The 19,211-nt window shown below is 33.6% G+C and overlaps 2 protein-coding genes across 2 annotated transcripts in view; one reads left to right on the forward strand and one right to left on the reverse strand.

Annotated features, from left to right (window-relative positions):
- The window catches only part of LOC123697483 (4-coumarate--CoA ligase 1-like), an 83,480-nt gene extending 82,628 nt beyond the window's left edge, over positions 1-852 (forward strand). The window contains exons 10-11 of the mRNA XM_045644016.1: positions 177-347; positions 525-852. Of these exons, the coding sequence (XP_045499972.1) occupies positions 177-347; positions 525-665 (312 nt within the window). The 3' untranslated portion in view covers positions 666-852. The remainder of the gene's footprint in view (positions 1-176; positions 348-524) is intronic.
- Positions 1-6,671, reverse strand: part of LOC123697447 (agrin-like) — a 126,008-nt gene extending 119,337 nt beyond the window's left edge. The window contains exon 1 of the mRNA XM_045643977.1: positions 5,984-6,671. Coding sequence (XP_045499933.1) covers positions 5,984-6,533 — 550 coding nt within the window. The 5' untranslated portion in view covers positions 6,534-6,671. The remainder of the gene's footprint in view (positions 1-5,983) is intronic.
- Positions 6,672-19,211: the final 12,540 nt, after the last annotated feature.

Consider the following 19,211-nt stretch of genomic DNA (forward strand, 5'->3'; position numbering starts at 1 on the left):
ATTTTTGTTGATAATGATGATTTTTTTGGTGCATATTGTATATCTCATATTTTCTAAACAAAGTATAGATAATTAAATTCATAATCAATCATTCATTATTAAACTCGACTAGTAAGTAATCGAAAGCGTAAATAATGTTATTTTATTAATTAAATTTATAACTATTTTACATTCAGGTAGCACCATCAGAATTGGAAGCATTGCTTTTAGAACATCCCGGTGTGATGGATGTTGGAGTGACGGGTAAACCTGACTTGTCCGCTGGCGAACTTCCTACGGCGTTTGTGGTTAAGCAACCAAATTCAAAAGTCACAGAGAAAGAACTCATAGAACACGTAGATTCAAAGGTTTCTATTTTTCATCCTTAACTTTTATTTATTGGCAATGATATAATTACTCTGACATACCAATTAAAATGCCCGTGTTAACTCCAGCTTGAAATTGTAACCAAAAAATTTTACCGAATTTTTGTGCGTTTTTTTTGTGCTGAGATATTACAAAATAATAATGTTTATCTTTTCTAGGTTTCGCCGTGGAAAAAATTACGTGGAGGTGTTATTTTTATCAACGAAATTCCGAAAACTGCTAGTGGTAAAATACTACGAAGAAAACTCAAAGAAATAATCGCTAATGTGGGAAAGGATAAAGCGCGTAGTAAATTATAATATTAATCATCATTCAAAAAAATTGAGTGCTTGTTTGGTTCATATTTATATCTACTGAGATAATTTGTGTTAATGTGTACCTAAACAGTTACTTATTATTATACTTATTACATTACCTATACTTATTATTTGAAAAATAATTTACAAATGATAAGTTATAATACCTATATACTAAATATACAGTGTGTCCCACTATTGGTATACCAAGCGCATTACATAACATTAAAAAAAACTGCGTCTGGAATTTTATAAGTATTTTTCACTTACTCAGCGTATGCAAAACTATAACCTCCTTTGAGCTTAGTATACCAACAGTGGGACACTCTGTATAATAGTAACATATTACAAAAAAAAATTGAACCAATCACTGATAACGAGAGAATTTATATTATAGTAGTGCAGTATTATTGTTTTAATAAATACTGATATATTATCTACTAAATTGCTGTTTTATTTGTTATAAGATTGTGTCTTGTGAGAATCTATCATGATTAATTATATTATTGATTGCTTATTATATTTGTTCCGTTAATTTTTAAGAGTCATCAACACAAGCACGCACAGAATAACGTACTTATAGTTAAAAAACAATACAAAAAGAATAATACATTTACATATTGATTTTTTTTTTCAAATAAATAAATACGAGATTCACACGTCACAGCGTCATTTTAAAAGGGCATAAAAATCTTTAACAATGCGATATAATATTATTTTATTATTCAGTTTTCAGAAGAAGCAATGCTTTAACAAATTAATAAGAAGTGTCCTTATTTCCTCTCCTTCTTCGTTATGATTTTAGACTCAGTTAATATATTTTGAAACTTACGTAAACATATGATTTCTTAAGGCGAAGGAAAACGCGTAAAATATATATTTTTATCCCTTTAGCCGTGGGCTTTTAGGACAGTATTTATTTAATTTGCATGACTTATCCTTCTTAGATCGTTTGAAGAAGAAACAGGTTACACGCGTTACGGTATTTCCTTTATACATATGAAATATGTTTTCGGTGCAAAAATAGCTCGTGCTCCTCATATTATTGCAATAAAGGTTACACAAAAAATTGACAAAGTAGAAATGGCGTCTAAAAAAAATTTGGAGTGCGTCATAAAACCAATTATTTTTTTATACCTACTTAACCCTGTTTCAATTAGTTTCCTCATAAGCTAATAACCAATACTATAATATTTTTTATATAATTTATATCGAGAAAAGGTAGGTAGTGCCCGTCGCTTGTTCGCTTGGCTCGTCTTGGCGGGGGCACTACAGTGCCCCCAGATAATCGCACGGATAAATAAGCATGACTTGTAATTTTATATATCATTTATTGTATTCATAAATGATAATTAAACCATGCCATCGAGATAAGCGTGAAAACATCATTATAAATAAAACTATATTTAGATAATAATTTTTCTTCTGTTTTCCTCTACCTAAACCCAAAAGTAAATACTTAGATAGTTTATGTTTTAGGTTGTGAAACATTTTAATTTATTACGTACTAACATTGTAAATTTCATACTAAATTAATTTGGTGAAATATAAATTTTCATCAAAATAAACTAGTACTATGACTACACTAAAATAGGAAATTTTGTAATACTGTATGCATTCAATTTCGAAGTATTCGAAATTTTAAAAATGAGGCGAAATCCACGGGTTCGATTCCCGCCTTGTGTCGTATTTTTTCTTATCTATAAAAACTTCTACTCTAAAATATTTTATACGAACGACCTAGACCATTATTCATTCATATGAAAATAAGGATCTACTTTATTTTAAGATTTAAAATTTGGTAGTCAATAGTTCTAACCGAATTATTAATTGAATTTCTTATTCTCTTTGTTAATGGCTCCACCCGTAATTCTATTGTTAGGGCACTTACACACTAGCGGTTAACCGCGGGGGCGGCTAACCGCGCGGTTAGCCGCTTTCCCATTTAAATATGCAACCGCTTTTATGATTAGTGCGTACAATCATAAGCGGTTGCATATTAAAATGGGAAAGCGGATAACCGCGCGGTTAGCCGCCCCCGCGGTTAACCGCTAGTGCGTAAGTGCCCTTAGTGTTACATACTGATAGAAACTGTCAAGTGAAGGCTTATTTCATTTATGTTCATAGGGTAGTGAAAACTTATTTTTCAATTTAATACAAGATGATTAAAACTCAATTTTCTTCCAATGTATTAGAAATTTCCATACAATATTTAATCAACTTTATAATATATCCACAATGCAGCTTACGGCAATAGATTACAATATGTATTACAATCAAGAACCCGATTGCACTGAACTGTCAATTGCTAATTGATAGTGCCAATATGCAAATTGCCCACACAACTTTCCTTTTTATTTTAAAGCAGTAAGATTCATTATAGCCTACAGGACATATAGTGCTGGAATATCATAATTACTGCATTTAACCCACCGCATAATGTGTATCAACAACTTGTAATGGCCGGATAAAGAAAATAATTAGTTTTTATCTTGGCGGCTTTAATACCAGGCTTTTATTATAGGCTATAAATTAAACCCTAGTTTGTCTCGTTTAATAATGGTGTCAAGCGCCAGAAGCTTTTTCTATAAACCTCTGAATCTATATATATAAAACTCAAAGGTGACTGATATAGTGATCTATCAACGCACAGCCACTGGACGTATCGGGCTGAAATTTGGCATACAGGTAGATGTCATAACGTAGGCGTCCCCTAAGAAAGGATTTTAGAATATTCATCCCCTGGAGAGGTAAAATAGGGGATGAAAATTTATCATTTTCACGCAAGTGAAGCTGCGGGCAACAGCTAGTTGTATTATATAATATGGGTGTTTTAAAATGAATCTCTAATTATCATTGAATAAATACTCGCATTCATCCTATTTTTACATGGCCAAAACTTCAGGCAACTATGCAAGTGTAATAACATAAAGGAAAAAATACGATTGCCATAATAGTAATCGATTACAACACAGGTTAAAACCAGTGAAAGTTCACAAACACACCTCTAATTACGTGCGATTGAAACTTAATTAACTCCAATTAGCAGGCGCTGTATGAAAAACATCATAAAGTAGCGCCAACGTAGATTAATCGATCAAACAGAACATACTGACCGCAATCTTTCGATGCTTAATCAATCTGTGCTGCAAACGGTATTGACCTCGATTTAATCTCTAGTCACTCGTTCAAATATTCTTTTCTGACACTTTTTCACCAATATTGAATACCTACTGATATAATGGTATCTGTTGTATGAATGAAGTTATATTATACATACTACTGTACTATAGAAAACGAGAATTGTAGGTACATGTATCCTGTACGAAAACTTAGAACTTTTGCTTCAAAATAGGCTATTATTGTATTCATTAATACTCATGAAATGCATTATAGGTAAATAGAAATATACCAGTATACCTATCTCCTTATACATCACTGCTACGCGAGCTTTACTAAAATTAGTTGCGGTTTAGTTACAAAGAGGCAACACACAAATTCACATTGTTATTTTTTATCTACAATCGCTAACATATAAACTGCATAATTTTGAACAGCAAGAGGTGATCGTAAAACATAATACGATCATTTTTACGAATTAACTAATAACAGTTGGCGAGCGCCAAATTATAAACATTACCTCGAATTATAGTTGTTAAGGTACGTACAGAATAGGTATTATTACGTAAAGACACAATGGGCGGTATAATGATGGGATCGTTAGTGGTGGAGTAAATTGCACGTTGTAGATAGAGCCAATATCCACCCACTACAGTCGTACACAGTGACTAGTTGATTTGAAACGGGGTTAAGAAATAAATGAAATCAAACCGAAAACTGTAATTACCTAAGTGCTAAAGAAGATTACAAAATTGTTACATTAATAAATGAAAATACGTTTACCTTACGGGTAGCTTCACATATTTTCTTAAATGCGTTCCTTAGGTTTGCCCGAAAATAATGTATTATATAATAACGGATTATTACATTAAATGTGAATTTCATGTAAAAACTGTCTACAGATAGTATTATACTGGTACGTAAGCATCAGTTATGTAAAATCAGTACGTTTACAAAGTAACAATATTATTCAGTAGTCTATGTAGGGTCCGATTGCTCCAAAGTATTCTAACTAAAACCAGTTTTGTAGATTCGGGGTTTGCCTTGCTAACATTGAAAATGATTCACAAGCTTAATAACGGCTATTACTCATATTGTTTGTATAATAACATAAATGCATGAAACGTGCTGTAGTTCTCTTTACTTGACGTAGCTACACCAAAATCGGGCCAAGTCGCCCGAGGCACTAGTCATTTCACTTTTAAACTACGCAGCCGCAAAAGTAATGTTTATATTACGCTATTTACTTTCCATCTATAAATGAGTGCTTTAAGCTAGTCCCATGACATTCCCTTAATCTTAAACAATTGTTAAATGGATTTCTATTTTGGCTCCACCTTATATAATATATTCTGTACTAAATAAACGACTAAGCTTCTAGTTATTATTTCTATAAAGTATCCGCGTTTATGTATAAAATGGAACGTTATTTATTAATAATACATTTATTAATTATTATTGATCTTTAATTTATTTATGTTGGCTTTTAATTGCATTTAAACGCAAACAAATTTTAATCCTTGCAAAATGAGGATTTGTCAACTTACCAATGTGCAATATTTTACCAAATACGACAACATTTTTAAATATACAAATTTGTTTTCAATGAATTTACTTCATTTCTAGACGAACAAATAAATTAAATGGAAAATTTACATTTTTAAGTACATATTCCAGCGTAATCAACTGAATTATTAATTAACATTGTCTAATGGAATATAAACTGACGCCATTTTCTTATTATTTTTATGCTATTTCCGTCCATGAAAGTTCGTTTAAGTAATAAGAAATAGTTTTATTAATATAATAGCATGAACGAAGGAAGTGGCAATTTGAGCCATTCCTACGAGTTCAAATTAATTTAAACTGCTAATGATCTTAATACTCTCTTTTAAGTTGGCTCTATGTTTGAGGCTGGGGTATATACTGATATCTTTATGTTCATTTAGTTATCTATTTTTACACAAGATGTTTAACTTAGAAGATAAAGTATGTTATTAGTTGTCAAATAACTTTAAAACGGTTTGCATAAAAACATATTATGTGTATAAATACAATCAAACTCCGTGATGAAATAGGTTTACCTGCATCCAAAGTACCCTGAAAATAAGTGTAGGCTGTGGCAGTAAACGCATAAAGCATTTACCACATATGTCTACAAGTTACACAAGGCGGCACTTCGGAAACTTGTTAATATTTACCTTTCAATGCAGCATTTACTCTGTCCAAATCATACAGCGACAGTGGAAGAGGCTCGTATAGAAGCCGCAGGCGTGGCAGACGCCGACCGTAGCTCTCATAAAATCCGTCACTCAAAAATATCCCCGAAGAATGTCTATACAACTTATACGCGCACTTATTCGTCCTAAGCCAGTCGACCAACACAATTGCCCCATTCAAACTTCTCTCATCTCCAACAAAAACGTGACTTTTCAATTCTTGAACATCTCCTTTCATTATCAGTCTAATATATAGCTTGTAGGACATGTATATTTTCACATTGGGCTTACTACCCCGTTTTATCTTCCTAACGCTCAGGACGCGAGCCGTGAAAATGTATTTAGATTCAGACACCGCTGACGACAAAATCTCGTAGTCATTAGTTAGCGTCTCATTTAAAATACATTTGGGAACGTTTTTGTGTTTTCTACCGTGAATGATACTCCGTTTCTTAGCGGCATCTCTCTTAGCGATTTCACTATAAATCGTGTTGTAATTGTACCACAATAGCAACAAAAAGAGAACGTTCATTTTTATATCCCTGTCGGGCGTATCTTGTTGTACGTCAACATATGTTCAAATAAAAAAGCATTTTAATCGTTTTTAAGCAGGAGAGCCTCTAGATCGAGACGGCTCGTAAACACACGGGATCACAGAGTTGCGCAACAGCCCGACGACACAGAGACGCGTGTGCGAGCGCAGACCCGCGCGTATACTGGGGGCCTCGTAAGTCGCAATTCTATGCAACCTTCATCACATAAACAAACGTAAACCTTCGTTTCATTAGAGTATCGTGCTACGGAACACAAATTAAAAATTGTTTGCAACTACGTATCGCGGACATAGCGCATACGAGTTTGTTCCATTTAATGTACATGCCTTTTCTGAAAAATATTACTATCTCCAGTTCAGTGCAGCTTCATGGGTCAACGGAGGCACAATAGCCGGAGGATAGGAGATAATACAGAGCGCACAATATGGGCCAAGTTAACAGTTATTGCCGAACGAGTCGCCGCCTTACTGCGCCCTGAATATTCATGTACTGAAGCCGGGCGCGGCGCTAGATCGCCCGGGATAACTACTTTTACCGCAATACACGCTATTCATAAGGCAGCATCGTAAAACGGCGTAAAAGAAATATAAAACCATTTTACTATTCTCTACTATTTGGAATGGACAATTTTATTATTAATCTGTGAATTTATTTGTCGAACAAGAAGTGAGTATATTTATTCTGAATCCTATAGTAATAAAAACCACATAAGCATCATTAATATATCATTTTGAAAATATATCTTAAAATACATCTCAATGTTTCAATTTAATTTTGCTTTTTAAAAATTGATCTAATCGATATAACATTAACTCTATCACCAAATCGCATTAAATAGGTATAAATGATATTTTACACGACATTATAACATTAAATTTATTTTTACGAGTAAAATGCCTATAAAAAGGTTCCGTTGTAGTTCCATGTACAAGCGATTGCAGCGCTTACACAAGGAATTTGGAAAGTGGCACGAGCGTGGGCGGGCGAGTTGAGGCGGTCGCACTCTTGACGAATCTTCAACGCCGTACTTTATTATTTTATAACATTCTTTACATCTATCCGCCATTTAATCTGATTAAGTAGGTACGCTAATACGTGTTCTCCAATATTTTAAATGAATTTAATAAAAATTATTTCTCAATAGAAAATAAATAAAATAATTAACATACTGTGAACATGCTTCTACTTATACATATATCAACGTTGGTAACCATCGTGTGTGGTGTGATAAATGAAGGTGGCCATTATTTTCTCTATATGCGTCTCGTGATCAAAGTTTAAGATATGCAATAACTGAACAATATCGGTGTATCAATAAGAGTGGGTATTTTAAGACGCAATGAACATTGCTACAAAAATCGTTTCGATAAGGCACTCGCAGTAGGTTTTATTTCGCCTCGCGTGAGTTTAAATATTGTACTTGAACGTAATGAGCCCGATTATATCTTCTACGTCTGTGGTCTTATTATTTTATCTGTATTCTCACGGATCGTGGACGTTTATTTAACCAACATAACTAAGGCTGGATATTGCACAAACAACAAAGAGCGATGGATTGTTACTTGGTTACAGTAGACCGTACACATCCAATGACAGATTTATCGACAGTATTTCTTACATAATTTATGAAACACTATCGTACTGGAATTACCTACGTATTCTCTGGGTACAATTAATAGTACGTTAATATAACATTGTAAACACCACCTATAAAGGGATAAAACTGACAATATTAATTAAAATATTTATGCAGGCGTCGCTCGTTCGTACCAATTTATAAAGTGGCCATAGTACTGCATTGCTTTAAACTTTAAAGGAAGTGTTTATATTCGAAGTTATGAGAACATACATAAAACGGCTTCTTTACTATTCATAAAAGAGAATACATTCACAAGGGGTTGCAGTGTTGTTTATGAGTGCTCTATTTTATGAAATGCATAATCCGTAAGTCAGAAAGCATTCGTAATCCTCACACAAAAGGCTTGCATGCGGCCGATACTGGACTCGTAGGATGAAGCTCGATACTCATCTCCCCGTATTATGTGGGGATTAAATAGGATCTTCTCCGAATTTTTAGGTCAAAAAGGTCCCAGCAAAGTTTGACCGTTTAACCTTCCGAACTGGGTTATATGAATCCAAATTTAAACGATAATGAAAAAACATTTTAATTTTTTAAGCTATTGCATAGCTTCTATCGCGGGCCTTGCGCGGGGACCGAATCGAGAAATTCCGTAACGAAAAAACCTCACGCTCCCCACTCCGTCGGGCAGAGGTGTGGCTTGAATGCATAGTATGCAATAGCTTTACCGCGGCAGTCCCCGAGTGCCACACGTCTTTTTTTTTTCATAAAAACAATGAAAAATATGACTCCGATTTTATTCCATAAAGGCTGGAGATATTAGATATTTATACCGAATTCGTTAGCAACTATCTAATATTGGGCGAACGGTTAGGCTAATTAAAGACATTGGAAACGTGATATTTATGCCCACCACATCGGAGGCTTATGCGGTACTGTTTCAAACATGAAAGCAGAATATCATCAGCCTAATTACGTTGGTTTGTGGACGGTGGGATGGCACAGTTATTAATAACGTGTCTTTTCAAAGTAGGATAGATTATCATTTACTAATGAAATAAATGATATGACGCAATTCGACAGTTTTGAACTGAATAGTTATTTTATTATAGCAACTGATATAGGTAGGTTAGGGTCTATACCCTAGTAGTAATGGGTAGGTAAGAAGGAATTTATTTGAGTAAGATTTATGTCCTGTAAAATATAAGGTTAAACTCGTGTCTAAATTTATAATAACTCTACCAACTCAATAGTCAATACCTAATACCCATAATGTTGTAATACATGAAAACGTGGTTTTGAAAATTAGTTAATCTAAGTATGTATTCGAAAATTTAAAAACATTAATAGATAAATGAAGTAAAATAAGTTAAATCGTCAATAAAATGAAATCTGGTGTAGCTTTAAAAAAGCATAAACAATGGCAATTAGCGATGAATGAAGCGATTACCGCGCCTGCAACATGTTATCCTAATTGAATTGTATTTACGCAGCAATAATGCCGCCCAGCCGATCAGTAGGTACGACTGTCGAGTACCCTGCACCGCATTGTCGGCTCAACACAAACGCGTTGGACGCATTCACTCCATTAACTTAACGAACAGTTGTCGAGATGTCGATCAACCACATCTCAATGCTTTCAAACTGAGCTTTATGGATATAACACCCACACATTATTGTACATCATTTCCACGAAGCGGATTGTATAGAACGCGTATTTTGCTCTTGTTACCAACTTAATTTCATACCCTTTTTTAATAATCGTCTTCGTAGCAGGTTGTTCATCCAATTACTCTTATAGAATAACTTCTCGTTTAAACGGCATAATATATTATGGCATACTGTAGGTACTATAATTTTAGTAGATTTCTAGGACATTAAGAAATAATTATTACTCGTAATAATTTCTTAATAGCTTATTGCTTCTATATAAAGATAATAAATTATGATTTTATATTGTTATTCAATTTGTTTACGATTTCCTTTCTAATAGCTAATTCCTCACATAAATAATAGCTCTATAAACATTAACATGATCCGTTAAATCAGTTTTCTCCATTTTGTTTGTCCTTATTATACAGAGTTAAATTGGATAGATTATTGGAATTCTTAATAAAAGCATTGTATTAAGAATTCCAAGAAGTTTATCCTTTCCCTATTAATAGAGACTGCGATGTCTATAAATATATATTACATTTAATATAATTAATTCTTAAAGCTTACCTTTGACTGCAGCATTGATCCTGTCCAAATGATATAGGGTCAGTGGTACCGGGTCGGTCAACAGACGAAGGTGCGGCGTCAGACCTCTTTCGGACTCCCCGTACATTCCATCACTCAAAAAGATAGCAGATAATCGAGGTCTCGGGCCAGGCGAACAGTTCTCCTTAGCATGAGGTCGCTCCACTAACATTGTACCCCCGCTTAAACTCTCAGACGATCCATCTTGTTTCACAAATAGTGTCAAATCCCCCTCTTCACCCTTTAAAATACGCCGCAAATATATTGTATAGAGATTAGATCTCTTCGTGCGACTGTCGCGTTCCGATCTGTATTTTCTCACACTCAAAACTTTACCTGTAAAAATAAACTTCGAGTGTCCTATCGCTTCCATCAGCGACCATTCGTCCTCGATAAGGCTTTCATTGAAATTGCACGTCGGCAAAATAGCTCTGTGCCTCCGGTGCACATTGTGCCTTTTTCTTACTTTACCGCGAATCCTGATCTCGCCTGCGACGAAGATCGTCAAAGCGATAAAATAAACAATAACTATTGAAGGCCTCATGTCGCGGAATCGCCGGTTAAACACTCATATATGCGGCCCATACAAATGTATCTGTCACATTATGCAAGTTATTTATGTGCCCAGATTCTCATAAAGTGCCGACGACAGCTTATTAAATGAGCGAACCGTTGACATCTCACTAACAGAAACTGATAAAATTGAATGTATTATTTATTGTTGCGTTTACGTCACCGTTTCAGAAGTGTACATTTAGTATATGAAAAAATAATAAAGTTCAATATTTTTTATTGATCCAAGTGGCATTATTCACCCGTGACATTGAAAGTTGTTAGTAAACATTATAGGAATGTCCGTATGTCAAACGCGTGCGCGCGCGCTGCCCGCCGAAGCTAACTAAAGCCTGTCACGCCTAACCTCCCATGTGAAATAAGGGAGCTCGGCGTCTATTTACAGTCATTTTAGCACTTCTATCATATCAATCACATATTAATTGTATTGTTGTCGCAAGAAATCATCACTTGATTTAATGTGACTGAAAGTTTTTTGTAGAGTTTCGACAGCTGGAAAACTTACGAAATGAACTCATATTAAATTTGACTTGCTTTCAAAATACTTATTCTGAATTTACAAAAAGCTCTTTGCTGAAGTTAATTATTTTATATGCTTTAAATTAAAGATAAAATTTTATTTGAAAAGTTTGTTTACGTTTAAATAAGTAATTTCGATACTAAGTACAAGTTTGTTAAGATGATTCTTTAGGTACTACATCAGAGCTGCTTTATCATAATTATGTATAAGTACATAAATATCTATTATTTAATAAAACGTACATTATATCTATTGAGTAACGAACCTTTTCTTTCAATATGATTTCAAGCTATAATATAACTAGAATAAAGTGTTATAGCCTTACAAAAATTTCACATAAAATCTTACGATTATTACTTCCATCAATTTCTTAAACAGAATATATCGGCAAATAAATCTCGCTGCTCGACGTATTCGTCGATAAAAATGTGCATACAAAATAGAGTGTCATGTGAGTATTACGTTTAAGCAACATAAAATAAGAGCTTGATATTGTTTTACGATAAAGTAATCTTTATTACTATTTATTAGATGTCAAAACAGAATGCACCAGTTTTGTACATTGTAGAGATAAGTGCGTGGAGAGTCGTGGAGATGTGAAAGCTCGCGATGCGTGAGGCGCGTGGGTGAACCGGCCCGGCGCCCGCAAACTGTATTTAGTTTCTGCTTGGCGCAAGGATCATACTCTTGCGGCATCTAATTAACTCGATTTGTATAAATTAATATTAATAATTAGATGTAATATGGATTAGCATAATTAGTATTATATTAACGACGATGTGAAGTGATGTGCTTCCGAGAAAGCGAGTAAATCTTTACGCTATGTGGTTTATTAAATATAGTTAAGTTCGTATCTCGCATTTATGTATCTAAAGTAATGTTGTTATTTTTTGCTTGTTACGATTTAACTCAAAACTACTTCAAGATGTTTTGAAGTTTTAGTTTATAACAACATATAGTATAGGTATAATATTACAAAGTAGTTGAATGTAATAAAATAAATATCATTACATTATATTAACTTGTGCCACTCACGATCCTAGCTTACAAATCCTTCAAGGTGTAATTACAGCATAGCAATATAGTTGATACAGAAACAGTTGGTCTTCAAAACGGGAATGTTGCCGATTACAAACTACAACACTAATGGCAGAATCTTGTATTAAACAGATCGCTGATAATATTAATATTAGCAAGATAGATATGTTTTAAAGGATTCGACCTAAAATATAACCAATCTAAATTTCGCCGTTATTATCATATCATCCACTTAAGAAACATTGTAGTTTAATTATAATTTCTAAGTTTCATATTATTTTGATATTGTAATTTTGAAATATTAAGAAATTTTAAAACACAGACTGTAAAATGTTTAAGTAGAGTTTATTCCACGAAAACTTAATTATAAGTCAACATTAACATTTACATAGTTTCAAGCAAAAGGATAAACTAAATGATATGCGCATCCACCCACACTACATTTCGTAGTAAGAATGATTGCAAGCCTTTCCCCCGTAACAATTTAAAGCTTTTGTTCGACGAGTATTCGTACGCATCGTATAATTAATGCCCACCGTTTAAGTAATGAATACGTGCACATGGATACAAACCAAAACAATTGCGGATGAAATCCTGAACACGAATAATTTATATTCTTTATTTATTAACTTTTAATTTCGTAGCACGATAATGATTGTGATATATTATACCCTACAGTCTAATGACTACACGGAACAAGTATAATGTCCATAACATAATAAATGGCAATATTATCGAGAAATCAATCATCGATAAATTCTACCGTACCTTCAATAGTGTGCGAAAAATCCGGCACCCCACATATTCTTGCAATAATTCACGACTTCCACTCGCCCTAAACTAATCCCGATTTACTGAAACGATCATGGCGCGATATTAAATCACTCTGTCAAACTACAACAAGCCGCTCATTAAACCACCCGCTTCGTACACATACTCCCCTATTATAGCCCACTGACTCGATTAATAGATCAATTGACATAAATACGTAAATTAAAACAATGCAACTTAAACGTAAAGCAGGCAGTGCTCTAGTACTCTTGTATTTTCAATACAAATTCAACACGTAATTAATGTATACTACAATATTGCCGCTCTGGTTGAATTTAGTAGAAACAAAAGAAGAGGCTTATTTTCATTTGAACAGTTGTGGTGTAGTTAATGTACAGCCTTTGCGAATTGAATTTCTGGAGAATATGTACTTAACATATAGTAAAGATTAATTTTCAACGTATTGTACAACATATTTACAGGTACCCTGTATTGTATTTAATTTTAACAAAGAGGCTTATTTCAAATTAAAAAGTATTTAAAGGCAATTAGGGTGTCTGCAAGGCTCCTAATAAATGTAGAGTTATATTGTTTGTGTTAATATTGAAGTTTAATTATCATTTATATATTATAGACTTAAATTTTGACTATAGAACGAGCCTAGTTAGAGCTTTAGTATTAGGCAATATAATATTATTATAGTCTAAAAATTTTGGATATAGAACGAGACTAGTTAGAGCTTTGGTATATTATTATTAAACTATGTAAAATTTAGACGTGTAGCAGTGCAATTTGCAATAGTATTGTGATTCATAAGTTTTAATGAGAGCTTTAGTGAGCTCTTAGTATCAATGCCATTATTTTTGTAACATACGTGATTAAGCAGGTGGTCTAGTCAAAGGAAATATCCATACTAATATTATAAATGTGAAAGTAACTCTGTCTGTCTGTCTGTCTGTTACTCAATCACGCCTAAACTACTGAACCAATTTACATGAAATTTGGTATGGAGATATTTTGATACCCGAGAAAGGACATAGGCTACCTTTTATTGCGAATTATGTACCACGGGCGAAGCCGGGGCGGACCTCTAGTAGTACCATAAAAGTAATAAAATATTTATTTATAAGTTCTAAGAAAAATATTTCAGTTGAAATTTTTTAAATGTCAAACTAGCTTTTTTTTAATTTTTATGTAGTACCTTTTGGTAAATTTCAAATATAACACAAATATTAAAAAGCGAAGAAGGATTTTCCAATTTTTCCTGTATATGCAGCGTAATCGCCAGAATCTCACCCACCTATTTGTTAAATTATTTCACCATTTGTAGGAATACATTAAGGTTATGTAAACGTGAGTATTATGTTAAACATATTTATATTTTCTTTTTCTTTCCCCCGGGATCCATAACGATAGATCTAAAGGAAAATAAATACAAACCGATAGTACTATATTTAGACAAGCTTAGTTACATAATATAACTTAGGTCAGACCACTGTGAACACACCCCAGTCGTCATACCTAACAGAACCTCTAGCTAATTGTTTACGTATGTACCACTTTCAGCGCTAAAATTATAAGAGTGTACGCAAAAGCAATTATGGAGAAGGCAATTGCTACTGTAGTAGGTACTATTTCAAATAAAAGCTGAAGCACTTTGTAAGCGGCTTTCGATTCGTGCTAGCGAGGACGGTACTGAATTGAGTGTATAAAGGTGGAACAGCGGGTAAAGCGCTTTTACGCTACACCCTTCACTTTTGACGCGAATTCAAATAAAAAATGCACGTGTACGCTTACTAAATATTTTGCCCATCACTCATGATGATGTGTCTCTATTTTAGATACGATTTTATCACAAGAACATTTCGCCTCATTTTATTAAAAAAATTTAGCGTACTTATTATTTTATATATTATATATGAAATACTTATTTTTTATTAACTTCTAAGTGTATAAATTGTTAATCTTTTGGAGTTTAGTTTTAAGTAAGTACAAACTTAACCAACAATGGAATAACATTTTAAACCAGGACCAAGGTACCTCGAAAATGAAGGCTTAACCCTTAAGGATAACCTTCATAATTTTTTAACCAAAGAAGAAACCATTAACACAAATACAAAGCAGATATTCCGATAGTGCATCTACCATTAGGCACAGTTCCTTTCAAAGCTTTACGTAAATCCTGGCAAATGCTGTAAATTATCAAAAGGGATCAGGTAATAGTGGTTTTAAACTGGAAATGGTTACATCATTAGTGTTGTAAATCAAAGTTCGTTGAAGCAGAAGCTCTTCAGTGCACAAAGGTAGACCGGACGAGACAAGCTCGCTAGACTAGTCTGAAATACTCAAAGCCTCACAAAGACCCGTACATTCGATGGACCTGCGTTTTTGTCACGCCTTTTATCTTTTTCGAATTCGAATTCCAATTCTTTAATCTGTACGTCCTTGCTTTAGTTTTTGTATAAACGAACAATACTGTAAAACATTATACGACTCCAAATCGAAATGGTGCTAGCAGTTTAATCTTGTTGACAGGAGTCATTGCGATTCAGCTCACAATTAATCAATTCTTCCCGTTATATGGGTCAAAAGGATGATGGGAATTATGACGTCGTAAAATATTGCCGTAACACGGTGACAGACAAATTGACGTACCTACTGACGCTCAAATTGAGATATATCAGCAAAATCACTCGTAAATCAATCAAAATATGATTTCTAAAACACTCAAGATATCGCATACGAACAGCAAGAAAGATTCAAAAATAATCTCTACCTACCAGAAAAACGTTGTGAGTACAAGTATATGTGGATTGATATCAATGTTATTGCTGAATAAACCTAAATAATTCTCACGAAACCCTCATGAATCTTGAAAATTTCCCATCTATGAATATATAAGTGGCACGAAGAATACAGAAAAAGCGGTTTTCATCGCTTGTATTTATTTTGCCAACAAAGGAAATCAAATGTGACGTACATTCCATTTGACTTACTAATATCATGAATATAAATTGAAACATCACGGTTATTTATGCCGGGTTGCCCGCGGATATTGCTCGCAGCAGCGACTCACGGGCAGGTGTTCAGACAATGTGCCCACCGGCAATGGATTCCTGATATCAATATTTATGCCTATTACCGAACCTATCATAAGATGTAAGGAACTGATTTGAATCTGTCATTCTTCTCTGTCCAGACATTTCCATAATAAGACCGTCCGCGTCGGTTGGAATATTTATATAACTTTATAGACGAACTGCGTAACTTTACGAACAAAAATAGAAACACGATGTACGGGTAATGCAATTTCACTGTAACTATATTAATAAAATTAATATTAATTTAGCCGTCTCGCGCTACGGCATGAATGGCCGGGGTCATCCCGGAAAATGTCATTATCGCAATGACTTAACTTTGAGCGTATTATAATACATATATTATATTCTTTTAGATGATTCAGATACTTCTACGATGATTTATACGGTATAATTATGTAAGTTTAAATAAAGTCACTCGATAAAACAAGTTAATAAAAACGATTCTGTGTGCAATGAAACATGAACGTTTTAATCTTTATTTCGTTGAAGCTGGGTGACGATAGCCGTATCGAATGAAATTAAAATAATCTCTTGCAAATGACAGAGTGCCAGCGCAATGCGAATTAAGAGATTTAATCGTTACGTGATTTTCATGTTATACCTATAATTTATTTATTTTGCTTTAAGCCGCAAAAAAATAATTAATCGGGACCATGTTGGAATACCTACTACGTGAAGCTCGCGACTTCGCCTAAGAGTACGTAAGAGGTAATTAATTACTGATTGAAATAAACACTTTCTCTTGTTTCACTTTCTTTTTTACTATGTATTTAAAATCGGCTAAATTATTTCTGTGCTGAACGCGAATAAACTCATAATCAAATCTAAAAAAGTTATTTCTATCTTCAATTTAGATTCTGTTGCGCTATAAATAACACCATAAATAGTTACATATTTAATTTAAATAAACACTGACCAGCACTTTCAATATAAATGTAGTTTTATTTAATATGATTGGTAATTTTTTTCCATGGAATTGTCTAAACATTAACCAACGCATAAATCGTCAGCAGTATTCAACTTCAGTAATTTCAAAGCATAACCTATTTAAATATATAAAGGAAATTTCGCCAACAAACCGTTTGTTGATTCAAAAATTTAATCAATATACAAGGCAATATTAAATAATTATCTGTGTCAAAAAGAGATCTATTTGTATTGACACGCTACACGGACGCGTTTATAATGGGTTTTTGAAAGCACCAATCAATCGTATTCACGTTCTTTTTATGCAGTGCAATTTTCAGACGATATTACATGCAACATTTGGTTTCCAACACGGAGCGTTCCCACCGCGGCGCTGATCTGATACAGCGACGGATAACCCAGGGCGGGATTGCATTCAGATAACGACCATCCAACTAATGTGGGCGGTAATTGATGGTAAGTACTCTAAACAAATATATTATAAGCAAACTTGTTAATGTGTTGCCCGGTTCTGCTATTTTCGTCGGGATAACGCATGAATTTTTTCGCGTTCCGCTCGCGAGTTTTAGTTTTAGCTTTTTACAGTTGCAGTTTTGATAGCGTAGCGTACCGAATACACACGGTTCGATGTATGGATAGCTATACAATACACTATACAAAATTTAAATACTTTTGTGTAAAACCTACACACTATTCTGGAACGCTGTTACAGGTTGTAAATGGTTTCCTTACAACTTAAGTATTTTATTATCATCTTTATGATATTTTATATGAAAGACAAATTAACGTTGAAGTTTGTTTTATCGCTAAACTTCTGTAAAGCACAAAATAAACACTCCGCGTATTAGCTTATTTATGTAGGTTGGTCAAATAAAATCCAATTTACTGCATGGAATATGTAATGATGTCAAGTTTTCAATTACGGTAATTGAAGTGAGTGGCTTGGCATCTTGTCACCGACGCGTGGCGATTTGTCTACAATGCATCATGCTATTGCTGAGTACACAAATAATATGATAGATTAGTGGGAATAAATTACATTCCAGTTCTCGCTGTTGATGTTGAATGTACATACGATGTTTTTATAACATAACATGGTGCACACATGAGGAGTTTGTTCACTGAACGTTACCCAAAGCAGTTATCAGAGAAAGTATAAACAAGCCTTTTAAGATTTCACATAGCGTATATATACTATATAGCTCTCCTGATAAAATAGTTTGAATACCATTACTCAGTTTATTATAGAACTAGCGGTCCGCCCCGGCTTCGCCCGTGGTACATATTTCGCAATAAAAGGTAGCCTATATTCTTTCTCAGGGTCTAAAGATTGTCTGAGCCAAATTTGATCAAAATCGGTCCAGTAGTTTATGCGTGAAAACCATACATACATACAAACCTTTCCTCTTTATAATATTAGTATGGATAGAGCTTAAACTAGTTCATAAGATACGTAAATGTACTAGTTCATATTAAGATACGTAATGTAGAGAAATATCACTCAATTTTAAGTTTATTTTTATTCCTTCCATCCTGCATCCTGTTTTAAATACTAGTCAAGATTTATTTTATCCATTAAATGCAACGTTTAGGAGATTTGTCCGTCGAGTAGAATCGTTTGATTTCCGCTCCAAAAAATATATAGAGAAACGTAGCAGGTAACGAGAAATTAGATGACCAAAAAGGAGGAAACGATCTGGTGACTTTGAACCCGAAAAATATTTATTCGACAAACACATGTGGTGTCACATTTTCCGTTAGCAAAATTTTTTTTGAATTAAGAAATTAATCAGAAACTATTTTGCTACAACAGTTACAATAACTTCTCTATTTCATTTATCCATTCACTACAATTAGGTGATGAACAAGTCAATTTGCGTCAAACTTTCGAAGTAAAAAGCTTAAT

Source organism: Colias croceus, chromosome 1 (assembly GCF_905220415.1).
Source record: "Colias croceus chromosome 1, ilColCroc2.1".
Classification (NCBI taxonomy): domain Eukaryota; kingdom Metazoa; phylum Arthropoda; class Insecta; order Lepidoptera; family Pieridae; genus Colias; species Colias croceus.